General features: G+C 44.4%; 1 protein-coding gene across 2 annotated transcripts in view; it reads right to left on the bottom strand.

Annotated features, from left to right (window-relative positions):
* The window catches only part of BABAM2 (BRISC and BRCA1 A complex member 2), a 431,603-nt gene that overhangs the window by 93,390 nt on the left and 323,637 nt on the right, over nt 1-14,576 (bottom strand). For both annotated transcript variants that reach the window (XM_085019876.1, XM_021088348.2), the window contains 3 exons: nt 7,057-7,156; nt 3,842-3,912; nt 612-694 (listed from right to left, as the gene is read on the bottom strand). In XM_085019876.1, the coding sequence (XP_084876002.1) occupies nt 612-694; nt 3,842-3,912; nt 7,057-7,156 (254 nt within the window). The remainder of the gene's footprint in view (nt 1-611; nt 695-3,841; nt 3,913-7,056; nt 7,157-14,576) is intronic.

Below are 14,576 nucleotides of genomic sequence, written 5' to 3' on the forward strand. Positions count from 1 at the left end.
TAAATCAACTATACTTCAATAATAATGATATATATATAGTATGATACATTGTAAATCAACTATACCTTAATAAGATATATACAGTATCAAAGTTGTAGATTTTTCCCCTCAATAAGGAGGCTAACCAAATGATCAAAGCAATATGTTTTGAGTAATCCTGAACGTTCTGAGACCTGAATCTGGAAAGACTATTTTGAAAACAGAAATCCGTCTAGGGTAGGGTTTCTTAAGTTCTGCACTACGGACACTGTGGACACAATTATTTTTTTCATTTTAGGGTCCTGTCCTGTGCATTGTAGGATGTTTAACGGCATCCCTGACGGCTGCCCGCTAAATGCCAGTAGCAACACCCATCACTCCTGGTCCCCCACCCATTGCGACAAACAAAAATGTCTCCAGACATTACCAAACATCCCCTGAGCGGCACATTATACCAGGTTGAGGACCAGTGGTCTAGAGATATTTTCTCTTTAAGACCGTGCAGTAAATATACTTAGGCTGAAGTAAAAGGAACCAAGTCAGGACACGGAAGCTTGTCATATTCATCATTACATGCAGTTTAACGCAGTTTTAAATATATACTGACATGCTAATAGCAAAAGGGTACTCACTGTGTACAAGAAAACAAAAATCTTTCCACATCAGCAACAGAGTGAGTTTTGTAAAGCCTTCTGCATCGTATTCCACGACACCCCTAAGTAATAAACACACACACACACACACACAAACAAAAAATCCTCATAAAAACAAGGTATAAAAGAGATGGAAGCAGTAAAGAATATATTCATAAAGTCAGGGTTACTGAATCCGAGATGCATTTAAGGCAAGTGAGTGTTACCACAGGAAGGATGTGGGATTTGGAATGAAAGCAACTAGGTTGAAGTCACAGCTTCGCCAGTTCCTATCTGCTACGCCCTCAGGCAAATCACCTAACCTTTGCAGCCTCAGTTTCTTCATCTGTAAAACAAACATACTAAGACGTGCAACCTTTACCATGGAGTTGTGCAAAACGAGTAAGATAAATCATAAATTGCTGCCATGCAAATGTTAGTTACCAGCTCTGAGCAAAAGGACGAGTGGAGAAGTCAGGGCAGCCATGACTCTCAGCAGGTATGGTGACACCAAGTCTCACTTTCACTCAGGCACCAAACAGTGACGAGCGCTGGCAATATCATACGTTCGGGATTATTTATTACTTTCTTCCAAGGCTCTTGGAATCCTCTGTCTTGTGTCACCTTATCCTCCCCACTGGGCTCAAGACAAAGAGGCAACGTTGGCTGGGTGGACACTGGGTTCAAATGGGAGATGCATACCTCGTGTGTCAAAGAACAGCTCTGGACGGCCTTGACCTTGATGGAAGGGCCTGGGCGGAATTCTGGTAGGCGTACCTCTCCCATCTCCCTCAAGAGCTGAGTGCTTGGCAGGGCGGGGGGCAAGGGAGTGTCACCATAATGTGCCAATACTAACAACACCGTGAAGACGAGGATAAGGTTCTCTCTCGTCTGAACGAGGAGGCCTTCGCTGTACGTAGACAGGCCTTCTCCCTGGCCGCCGAGTCAGGCCCATCAGACCCTTAACTCCAATGGCCCCCAGGTTTAAGGAGGAAGGAAGAGCTGAACCCATTGTGAAGGTAAAGGAACCGAGGTGCTCAAGGTTAAGTGATTTGCTCAAAGACTAACACTGATACACCACTAAGACCTACGGACTTCAGTCAACGGTTCTATCTACCAGTTTCTATTTCTGTTTGTGACTATGTAATTTATTCAATATTATGTTGCCACACTGATGTCTGAACTTTTGAGATCCTGCACCCCACAAGCAAATGCAAGCGCAGAATCCTTCTCCTTCTGCATCCAGTACAAGATATGGTAGTACTTGCATCTGGTTTCGTCGTTGGATGCAAGTACTACTATATCATAGGTATAATAAAACACAGAAAGGTACATAAACAGAATGAGAGTTAAAACCAAGGGTAAATGCAAGTTTCATACTTGTCTTGAATACCAATGGGGTGAGAAGGGGCACCCATCCCTGGGGTGTGACTTTGCTCTGGAGGTCACTGCGCTACTGTCTCCACTGTTCAGTTCCATGCACTAAAGATAATCTTACTCAAAAATGAGAAGACCAATGGTGTCATTTATTAACCATTGCTTATATCATAAGCACCTTCTCACAATACTCATAAATAAAGCTGAAAAAAACTTAAGTATTAGCGAGTCATGTGAGAGGCGGTCATATCATTTAGATACTCACAGGCCTATTTTGGAGACACGAAAAATTCCATTATGGATAATGAGAAAATTTCTTGAAATTGTTTTGAGGAGTCAGGCATTTTGCTCATAATACTTAAAACTATATCCCAATCTTATTCTTTTTTTTTTTCCTTTTGGGGCCGCACCGATGGCTTACAGAGGTTCCCAGGCTATAAGGGTCGAATCGGAGCTGTAGCCACCAGCCTATGCCACAGCCACAGCAGCGCAGGATCTAGCCGTGTCTGCAACCTACACCACAGCTCACGGCAACACCAGATCCTTGACCCACTGCGTGAGGCCAGGGATCGAACCCGAGTCCTCATGGATGCTAGTCGGATACATTAACCACCGAGCCACGATGGGACCTTCCCAACCTTATTCTTGATTTCATCTTCTCTTTCCTACTCCTTCTATCCTCACTGCTTGTTTATTTATTTAAAACTTTAATACACACGCCCCCACCCCACCCCCCACCCCCCAATTCTGGAATAAGGGACAAGACCAGACCACTAAAACCCTCAGGGCTTAGTGCCCCCAGAGAAGTAGAATGCTCCACCTTTTAAAAAAGACGTGAGGACTATGCATCCCTCCTCTGCCCTGAGCTAAGCCCTGGGTGCAAGGTTGGTCAGGGCTCCGTCAGCAATAAGGAAACAGAGCTACAGAGCAGCGCGGCTGGGCCACGGGAAGGAAGGGCCAGAGCACGGGGATGGCAGCAGGTGGGACGCCCACCCTGCAACTGCAGCCACACACGCCCCTTCTTCTCCCTGCGGGGCCTCCTTCCAACTCCTCATTTCAATGTGAGTCATCGCTTTAGAGTCTAATGCCAGACGTAGGTGGCACTGTGCAGAGTGGGAGTTCCATCAGGGGACCCGAGAGCAGGGCTCCCACCCTGGTGCTCTCCTGAGCTGGGTGGTGGCTTCCACCAGTGACGGGAGCTCGGGTCAAGGTTTCAGGGCTTTCTTCAGTAAGATGTGCCAGGAATGCCCGCCTGGCTGACCTCGTGACTCCTCTGAGAGGAGGGAAGTGAACGTGCCCCGGGCAGACGGCAATGAGTTTTGGAAGAAGCAGGTGTTACTGACCATTGTCACTGCTGTGTTTGGGGCTAGTCCAGCTGCTGCTCCAGGGAACATCTTTGATTCTATTATTTGCTAAAGAATGCTTTAAAAAAAAAAAAAAAAGTTCCTGGGAGCTTGCGTGTGGGTGACACACCAAAAAGAATCAAATGGCATTCAAAGTCATCATATGAAAGAACTAAGAGCTATCTCCTTTGATTTATTTATCTATCTTCTTAGGGCCGCACCCGAGGCATATGGAGGTTCCCAGGCCAGGGGTCTAATCAGAGCTGTAGCTGCCAGCCTACGCCACAGCCACAGCAATGCCAGATCCGAGCCGCGTCTGCGACCTGCACCACAGCTCACGGCAACGCCGGATCCTTAACCCACTGAGCGAGGCCAGGGATCGAACCCGCCACCTCATGGTTCCTAGTCAGATTCATTTCCACTGCACCACAACGGGAACTCCTGTATCTCCTTTTGAGGGAGCCCTCATAGTAGGGTCATCAGGCAGCATGGTTTAAACAAAGAACTTACGTGCCAAAGTGACTGAGGAAAGCGGCAATGTACTCTCGTCTTTTGTGATAGCCTTGAATCACATACTGCACCTGGAATGGGAACCCAAAGCTCAGAAGCGGAGTAGGAAATTGTTAAATGCTTTATTATGTAAACTTACAAAGATCTAGAGAAGGAGAAACAATAAAATGAACACCCATTTATATATATATACTTCCACACCTATATTCAACAACTGAATATTTTGTCGAGTTGCTTTATCCAGCCATCTACCTACCCATCAACCCATCAATCAATCTTGCTGAAATGTTTCAAAGGAAATTAGAGACAGCATGACAGTTTGCCCCTAAACACTTCAGCATGCATCTCCAAAAAAACAAGGCAATTTCCTACACAACCACGATATTGTTATTGCGCTCGGCAAAGTTTAGCCATCGTTCTCTGAGTGCCTTTAGTACCCTGTCCATTTAAAAATCTACCCAAATGTCTCCAAAATATTTTTTAAAAAAGCAGAGTATAAAGACGGATGAGGCATTTAAACTAGAAAGTTCTTTTACTCTAGAATAACAGTACTTCCTGGCGTGTGTGTGTCTGCACACACATACATGATACTGACTTTTCAAAGAGACTGGGCTAGGTGTCCTAGAGAATGTCCTGGATTCTAGATCCTCTGATTGTTGCCTTCTTTTCTCCTCTGCCTTCTGTATTTCCTATAAATTGGAAGTTGGAGCTCAAGGCGTGATGAGATTCAGGTGAAATACTTGGGGCAAGAAAACTCCATAGGTGATACTGAGGATGCTCACTGGTTAAGGTGATGACAGCCAGCCCACTTGTAAAGGGATGTCTCCCTATTACCATAGGGAACGATCTCTCGAAGCACAGGAAGATCTAGTTCCCACTGACCTTTCACCTGATGGTTTTAGTATCTGTGCGAGATCCTTGTGGGAATCAATTACCTGGTGAGAGCCTGAAAAATGGTGACTTTTATAGTCTATCAATCCATCTGCATGTATCAGCTGGCATTCTCCATAAAGAGGAGCTTCCTCGCATCAGCTGGGTCTCTGGTTATCTTGAACTACAACTCTCATTGAAAAGGCAGCATAATGCTTAATTCTTTCTTTTTAAACTTGTAACTTGCAGAACCAGGAGTGTTACAACGGGAGATCTTATTTTGCCTTTTAATATTCCGTCACCAAATGACAGTTTCTATAAAAAATTGTGAACTGATTAAGCTAGGCATCTGAAAGTTAGTCACCTACCCATCAGCTTCTAACACAAAAATACATTCTTTAGAAAATGTCTTCATAATGGCTGGAAGAAACAGTGGGAGAAAGAGACCCCCCCACCCCCAAATTGTTTATATTGGCTGTAGCCACCCTGAGTTTCTATGGATAACAAAAGCTTGAGATAAAGTGCTTGAAATAACCTTGACACAATTGGTACTGATAGCCACTTGTACCCTTTAAAAGTAAAACAATTCTATTTATATAATAGGGGGGTTATGTCAAATTATAAAAACAGTGCTTGCTTTGCAGGCTTAATGCAGGATCAGAAATGTTATTTTGGGAAAAGAAAAACAGATGATAAGTTTGCTTAAGTGGCTTTGTTTAAAAAGGGGATGAAAACAGTTCTGTATACTTGATTTTAAAAACAGAAAACCATTTGAACAGAAACCCACAACAAAACTGGCTATAAAGATAGATTCCAACGTAATTATGGAAATTCATTTGAAGAGATTGTTTCTAAAAGCAGCCCATACTGTCCTCATTTGTAGCAAGCAGCAGAACATCAATTTTAAAAGACAAGTAAAATTAATGAAAGGGAACCAGATAAGAAAAACTGACTGATTCTTGTATTTCTGGGAAAACAGTATTATGATTTTTTTGAGGAAAATGTATGACTAGAAATTAATCGCAATTGGAGAGCTTTAAAAAGACTTCTTCGCGGTTCTGGAAGACCACATTTGCATTTTGTCTCTATAATAGCGGGACATAGATTTGAAGGCAGTGCAAAGTCCCACAATGTAAATAAGAATTCTGTCCTCCGGATCAGTTTTGTAGGAGGGCAGGGCCGGGGGAGTTTGGGCCAATGAGCAGCCACCACTCTGTGAGAGTTAAATGCCCTGGAATCCGTGCCAAGCCCACAGACGGCAGAGTTGCCAGATTTTAGTTGCTCTGACATTTAAAAAATAATACTGAAGCCTTTGAAATATTATTATACTTCTAAAATATTTTCTATATAGAGATGAGCTATCTTTTGAACGGAAGAGAGAAACAAAAGATTTATTTTCCAAGCCAATGTGAAGAAGTCAACAGGAGCAAAGAAAAGAGGGCTTTGGGAATTAAGCAAACGGAGTCAGTCCATGTGGGAGAAGAAAGAAAGTCAGCATTGCTCATGGGTTAATATCTCCAGTTTTTAAATACACTGCCTGGACATTCACAAGAATATTCTTTCTTTGGCCGCATCCACAGCATGTGGCAGTTCCCCGGCCAGGGATCAAACTTGAGCCATAGCAGTGACAACGCTGAGTCCTTAACCACTGGGCCACCAGGGAACTCCACGTGAGCATATTCTTATGCTTTTTAGAAAGGCCTGATAACAACCATTAATGTAAACTCAGTTACTTGCCAGTAAGGGCTCGGCTTATTAACGAAGCTAAGAGAAAACTTTAGATAATCTGATGTGTGCCTGGCTCTACGACACACTGATTGGAAAGCTGTCCCTAGAAGCAGGACTCTGGCAAACTGCTCCAAGACATGACAGGGAGAATAAAGAACCAGCTATTAAAAAGTGCAGTATAGAAACGCAGGCAGAGAGGTAAGCAGCTCTGTAGAATTACCGTGACATCAATGAGTAGCAAACACACACACACACACAACAGATCACTGGAAAACAAGAGAGGTCAACATTTCTAAACCATGAGAAGGTAAAAGATCTAGCAAAAAACTTAGGGCATAAAGGGAATTCAAGAAAGAGGAGATATAAATGTAAAAGATGAAGATAAGACTGGAAGAGGTGGTCAGAATCCTCAGAAAAGGAAAGAGGGCAAAGAAATAAGGAGAGACACCAATGAAACATAATTCAAAGTAGGAGAGGCCGATGTCAGGCAGAGGATGAAAGGAAGAATAGGAGGGGGGGAGGATGGGGCCTGCCCCACGATGCCCCGTAGGTGACATCGGGGTGACACTGGAGCTAGGAGCTTCCCAAGGTGGGGGAGGCAGGGAACTGGCCTTTACCTTGTTGGTGAGCAGGTGGCACACTTGAGGAACATAATCAATGAGACATCCTCCTCCTGGAAAAGCTGGGATGTGAAGAGCTGAGGAGCCTCCAAGTGCACTGAAAGGACAAGAGCACAGCGGACACTTCTCTTAGGGCTCAAGCAGTTTGTGTGACACCCCCAGACAGATGTGGCTTCTCCTGCGCAAGTCTGCCCACCGAGTGCCCGAACTGATGATGATGGGACAGGGACGTCCCTTGAGGATTACATGTCTATATTTTAGTCCATTTTGTTAAGGCAGCATGTTTATATTACACAGGACTAACAACTAATGATTAACGACAACTCATGACTCAATCACACAGCAGTACAAATTAGCACATTTTGATTGGCATGGGCAAATGTCTTACCAACAACCTTCATGGGTTGTACTTGTTACTGAAACAGACTTTTATATTCTCTTTATTACTTTCTTTCTTTTTTTTTTTTTTTTTTGCTTTATTAGGGCCAGACCCGAAGTACATGGAGGTTCTCGGGCCAGGGGTCGAATCGGAGCTACAGCTGCCAGCCTACACCACAGTCGTAGGAACCCAGGATTGGAGCCGCATCTGCGACCTACACCACAGTTCACTGCAGTGCTGGGTCCTTAACCCAGTGGGTGAGGCCAGGGATCAAATCTGTAACACCTCAACTGAACACAGCTGAACTGATCCAATGGTGCAAGAGTACCAAAGGGACCAGTTCTGTAGCTCATCGGCTTTGTTGCCTTGGACAGCCTCTGGGGGCTTTAGTTTCGTCATTCTTAGTGTGAGGCAGGTGGTCCAGGGCAGGGGTTGCAAATTCTGGGGTCTGCCCAGCCCAGGTAGTTCTGTAGATGAGTGGAGAGAACTGGAGATTTTGTGCACAGTGGGAAGGGCTCTCACTGCTCAGACCCAGCTGCTGTCTGACATGGAGGAACGAACACAAGCCTGGTCTTACTGGATCCTAATTTCTCAAGTGAAGCTAGAAATACATATGATTTAATCTCTCAATATTTAAATGGTGGCCAGTCATGAAACATTGTCTGAAATACTGGTCCCGGGTCTGTGGGCTAATAGGGGTAGGAAGTGTGCAACTAGTCAGAGAAAACACTGATCCCCCATTCATTTAAAGAAGACACAGTCAGAAATCATCAACCCAAGCACTAAGATACAATGTTGATCCAGAAATCATTTCCAGAACTTTCCTGGAGATTCTCTTTTCTGTTTAAATAACCAGCATAGGATTATTTTTTAAAATATTCAGAAGCTCATAGCATGCATTTTTTTTTTTCCTTTTCTCTTAGGGTCGCACCTATGGCATATGGAAGTTCCTAGGCTAGGAGTCAAATTGGAGCTGCAGCTGCTGGCCTACACCACAACCACAGCACCAGATCCAAGGTGCATTTGTGACCTAGGCAGCAGCTCATGGCAACCCCGGATCCTTAACCCATTCAGTGAGGCCCGGGATCGAACCTGCATCCTCACCGAGAGGATGTTGGGTTCCTAACCTGCTGAGCCACATTGGGAACTCCTGCATTTTGTATATCATCCTTAACCTTGACTTCATCTTTTTCCTTCTCTCATTTTCCTTCGGTCCTAATTTGTTTTTCTTCCTCAAATTTTGTTTTAACATATCTATTTCTGTAAGATCCTTCAGCCCTCTCTTCAACACGATGGGATGTAAAAAGGCATAAAAAGATCCCCCAAATCCCACAGTAACAAAACTGTAAATGGAAGTAGCATATTTCACAACACCGATCTAGAAAATCATTCTTAAATGGTTTAGAGCAGACTCAGTCTAGAGTCTATAGTATCAGGAGCAATGTTTGCACCTACTCAAAGGACCCCAGACCCAGCCCAGTGTCTATTGATGACAGATTTCTGAAATTCACTTTTTTGGTAAAAATGAATATCATGTTTGTTTATTTGCAGGAATGAAAAATCCCAAAAGACAAATAAATCCCAAGTGATGAGAGGAACTCAACACGGCATGGAAATATTCGCTGTTGACTTATCCTACTCCGATGATAAGTGAAAAAGCACAACGCTGAGTGACGACTGAGAAAATTCCAAGGCAGCGTTTGACTAAGTAAGACGTTCATGAATCATGTACGCCCTGCAACTGCACAGAATCAGCAAGAACATCAATTCCGTTTGCTACTCTCGGCGTAGACACTGGATGCGATTTAGCCTCAACTCTGAAGAAGGCTCGGAAAATTCCTACGACTTTCTATGAACGAGAGAAAGGCTCTCCGTCCCCTCTTTTGTAGGCAAACGTACACAGATTCTGCACACATCTCACCGGAAGGTTCTAATGGACCCATGAGGATGGAAGACTGATTAGGAAAAAAAATTCTTTGGTGCAAGAATCCAGTATTTATAGCCTGCGGTTATTGGGGAAATATCTGTGTAACAGAGACTATCAAGAGCCAGGCTTCTCACAGGTTCCTGAGAGGAACACTGCTTAGCATAACGAAATTCCAAAAAATACTATAATGTGGACAGTTCCCCCCAATGGATAGTAACGGACTCTGACCTGTATAAGATATTACAGAGTAAGTTCTTAATCATTGACTCGGTTGAATACCAGGAGTGAAAGCAGTGTGTGGGTAGCCCTCGAAGCTAGTAACGCTCTCTCTGTTTCTGAAATTCAGCCACTAAACACGGATGACCCCTACAATGGGAAGAAGCAGGAGGAGAGCGAAATCAAAGGCTGGCTGCTTTGCTGCCAGGCCCATCTCTTGGCGCTCCGCTGCCAACATTATCGAGAACTCGCGCTTGTTGCTAGGTGCTTACGCATTAGCTCATTTAATCCTCTCCACAATTCACTGGGGTGGGAATGATCCCTGTAATTTTGCAAGTGAGGACACTGAGGCTCGGAGAGCGGGAGAAATGTCCCTGGGCTCACACTCAACTGGGAGATGGTGAGGCCGCCACCTGAACTCAGGTGAGCCTGTGGCCAGCGTCCCCGCCACTGCTAGTGTGGAATTATATACCTTCCTGAGAGCAGGGGGATTTTAATCTTGAAAGGGCTCCAGGGATGGAAAGAAACAGTGGGTCCAGCTACGAGTGAGCCACATCAGGACTTCAGTGAGGCCAGAGGGCTTCGAGGGGCGCTCAGACCACCGAGGAAGCAGGCAGGGCCGGTGATATGCAGCTCATCTCCCCTTACGACTTGGCACACAGCAGCCGGGCCAGCATTGCATCCGATTTGGTGCCTACCTCAGTACTCTGCCACCCAACCACCAAACGACCCGGATCCAGGGCACCCTGGATGTGAGAGACAAGCCCTCTGTCATGGCCAGGGGTGAAGAATGCCTTGCTGGGCAGGGACGCCGCAATGTGTGAAGCACTTCAGCTGCTATGAAGGATAGTTTTAAATGAGAGGTGATTTTTCAAAGGACACGTACTGCCTCCTTTATTGAAGTCGGTAGTTTCTCAGCCTGTGAGGGCGCTGGTCCTGACTTCCAGCGTCACACGCTGATAAGGGCTGCTGATTCATGTATAAATATCCGCCTCATGGGTAAATATTTAACAGGCCTACTAGAGCCCGAACGCTGCCCTGATCGTGCTGAATAAACAAAGTCAAGTGCCATGAAATAAAAGCGCTATTATGTGTTCGAAGGGGGCAAGATGGAGGAGGTAAGGCCTTGTGATCTTGACGTCTTTAATATTCATGAACATGTGCAACAGAAAAGTCACCACGTGCAGGGCTGCCCGGCCTCACGCAGCTCTGCCCGGGAAGGCAGGGCCAGCTGGGCCAGCAGCAGGGCCTCACAGACCGACTAGGTGGCTGAGTTGGGGTCAGGGAAGGGAGGAGGAGGAGGTAAGAGGGCCCCCCTGCTGTCGATTCTTCTGATCTAAGAAGAGGTGCAGGGATAAAGCAGCACTACAAGGTGAGCAGACGGAATCGGTGTAGCCGGGGCTCAGGCTGAACCTGGGTGGAGAAAGGGGTGAAAAGGCTGTGTTGATGAGACAGGACCTTCTGTCTCTTGATGGACGGTCATGAAACATGAAACTTGCTGATAATTCTTAGAACTGAAACTGAACCTGTGGATATAAATTCGAAGGACAGGGCCAGAGTTTGAGAAAGCAGTGGAGTGGAACAGACCAAAAGGTAGCCGGAAAAACACTTCCAGGTCTGTCTCCTTGGCTCTGAAAGTCAAATATAAGAACTTTCTGCGTGCTAAAGCTATTGTTTCCACACAAACAGAGCTAATTGAGCCCTTGTGGACCTGCTCTTTCTGCAAATATTCAGAGTGTCTCTGATACTGATGCCTCAGTTTCACTACCGTTCAACAGCATAAAGGAAATATTTTTGAGCATTTTGACATGGAAAAATGCAGGGAGTCAGCCTGTCTGCAAGCTTGACTTGGGACAATGGGGTTTTAACCCACTATGGAAGAGCAACCTCCTCCTCCCCATGTAGGGCTTTACCTTCAATAAAATGAGGAAAACGTGATTTGGCATTGGGGCAAACCAGAAGGGCCAACTGATGTTCATTGGTAACTCCTGCCTCTGCCAGGCTTGCTCTCTTTGGTCCTGCTTAGCTTGCACACGAATGCAGTGGGGATAACTGCTTTCAAGAAGACCCATCTCTCTCAAGGGTTAAAGCAGCCATTAGAGTTACACTGACATTGAAATTGCACCCATGCCCTTCAGGAGGGACATTATTCTAGAACGTCTCTTGCTTGAGCATCCTAAGTCCAGGGTTACGTGAAGGCACCGTCACTGCTTGAATCAGCCTTAGTGCCCCGATTGGCCTTAATTTAAGCAGGGGTCTGAGGGACAGGAAGTTGACCAGGTCGCCTCCTCCACAGTATGATTCAGGGGAGTGTTGGAGGGTGAGGCATGGAAACAGGGGAACCTCCAGAATGACAGATGGACCCAAGCTGCCACTAGCCCTCCAGCTAAGAGAAAGCCTAAAGAAAGGTGAGCCTTCAATTCAATCCAACAAACACTAACTGTATGCCTAAATCCGTTTAAGAACTCGAGTTTCCCATTCTGAATATGTGACTAGAGCACCATTGCTAATTCCTTTCAAGGTAGAGAAATGCCAGGGACCTCAAGAATCTAGGGCACTCTATAATGACAGAGTATGTTTCCTGGTGGCCTGCCAGGAAAGCCATTACAAGAAAACAAAAGTCATGGTTATTTATTGAGTATCCACTCTTGCCAGGCACTCTACCAGGCATTTCATTATCTCTAAACCTTCTAACAGCCTTGCCAACTGGATCTAATTAGCCCAACTTACAGATGAGGAAAACTGAGGTTCTAAGAGGCTAAGCATCTTGTCCAAGATTATCCAGCAAGTAAGGTGCAGAGATGGGCCTGAATCCTGGTCCGTCTGGTTCCAAAGCCCATGTCCTTCTTCTTTAGAAATTCTTTCGTAAGAGAGATGGTGCGAAATTTCTAAAATTCTAATCTTTCTTAGTCCCTACATACATACTGAAACAGCCATATAAGTTACTGATATTATCCTCAAAAAACCTTCACCCATGAAATTCATCACCTTGTCATCACACTTTTCTTATTTTAAGATAGCTTATGTCACAAGTTAACTGGGTAGAATTTAAAAAGTCATATATAGGTTCTGAAAACCCCAACGTACATAAATGCTACACTAAGGAAAGACTCTTTTTTTTTTTTTTTCCCCTTCCCCTAACTGGATTTCCTTTTTCCTAGTAAAGCATTTTCTAGAGCTGTTGTTTGCCCTTGGATCATTGTATAGATTCAGATTTGAGCCATCTAAGAGTCCCTCCAGTCCTCCGTTAAACAAAATCAGGGTGTGATTCAAAATGGAAAAATGTCAATGCATGTAACAGGAGAAGAAAATAAAAGACAAGAATGACAAGTTTATAAGTAGGAGGAAATCTGGGGAGTCCTAATGGATGAAAGGTTGACTGAAACATCATTTCCGGCCTGACTGTATCACATTTTGTGGCGGATCTACTATTTCCACTAAACATATGTCATAGCACACAATCAGGTCTTACTAAAGCACCGTATTCCAATTCTTGTTTCCCATTTTAAGAGGGACATATAAAAATGGAAAAGTTCTAAGACAATGATGAGTATGATTAAACACTCAGAAAATGTTCCTCTTTGGAGCAAAATCTAAAGAAGTTGAAATTGCAACGTGAAAACACGTAGAAGGTTTGGAATGATTAAATACAGTACTTTTAAAATACAAAGGTGCACTCAATGGATAATTTGAATCAGGTATTTGTTGCTTAGTCGCAGATAAATAGAGTTTAAAAGGCAACAGGAAGGACTTAGCTGGTAAAATGAATTGATAACAGAATGGAGGAGTGAATACTAGTTCCATTAATGAAGTGCTGTCTATGTACTAGGCACTATACTAGGTGCCTCTACGATAGCATTTTCCTATATGATATTACCTTTTCTTCATGACACCTGTGAGAGCGGTGTTAGCCCATTTTACAGATGAGAACGCTGGAGCTCAGAGAAGCTCCATAACCCTCTGTGAAGTTACAGAGGGGGTAAAATGGCAGAGAGGCAGCTAAATCCAGGTCTCTCTGGCCTGAATCTACCCCACTCTCAGGTCTTCAATGATCACTTTTGCGTTTCCTGAATTCTATCTGCAGACCCGACATCTGGTTCCACCTGCAGCAGCTCCACCAGGCTCCCTCTGGCTTGGGCCTTTCAGGCAGCTGCCTGGGCTGACGGAGCCCCTCAGACTGTTGCCAGGAACACTTATGAAACTTGTTTAGGTACCTGAACTGAAGCGATTAGGGCCCTGTTCATTCGAGGCAAATGAACCCTTGGAAGCTCTGAGGGCCAGACGACTTGAAGGACCCTTTCCAGAAGGGAGGCGGTGAAATGCCAGCAAGGAAACGTTACACTTAAAGAACTACAAAAGACAAGAAGAGCGTAATTGCAAACAGAGTCTGCCTACTGACACGAACACTAAGCAAGTTTTTGTCCAGAAATGTATTTAAGTTTGTTAACATCTCAGAAAAGCCTTTAAGGGACAATCTTAACAGATGTCCACCATCAGGATCTTGTTAGCATGTGGAAAAGCATTTAAAGTAAGTCCTGAAAAAACGACAATGAACTGAGCAGATGTTCTATTAAGATTCGGTAGGAACTACTTGTAATGATGCCCGGCCACGCACGACACGGATACAGGAAGGGGGGAGAAAAGCTTCTTCCTTCTTGTCGCATCTTGATCCCTGGCCTGTAACCTGCAGTTGATTCCATCACAATTTCTTTAAGAAGAGGAACTGTTTTCAAATACTAGTCCTCAGGAATAAGTGGATTTATTGTTCGTTGTAAATGTACAACCTTGAGGCTCCAAGGAATGGCTTTATTGCTCAGCTACTGCACACACAGAGGTTATTTGTCCTAGGAATTGACTTTTGAACCATATTTATTGGAAAAAACCCAATACATATATATATATATATATATATATATATATATATATATATAAAACCATTATACTGGACACTTTAAATAGCCCATGTTTTTATTTTTCGATTATATTTCAATAAAA

This window comes from Sus scrofa, chromosome 3, assembly GCF_054392235.1.
Source record: "Sus scrofa isolate SSC_HxYL_T2T_F1_AM1 chromosome 3, Sscrofa_HxYL_maternal_Yorkshire_Landrace_v2.0, whole genome shotgun sequence".
NCBI classification, from domain to species: Eukaryota; Metazoa; Chordata; class Mammalia; order Artiodactyla; family Suidae; genus Sus; species Sus scrofa.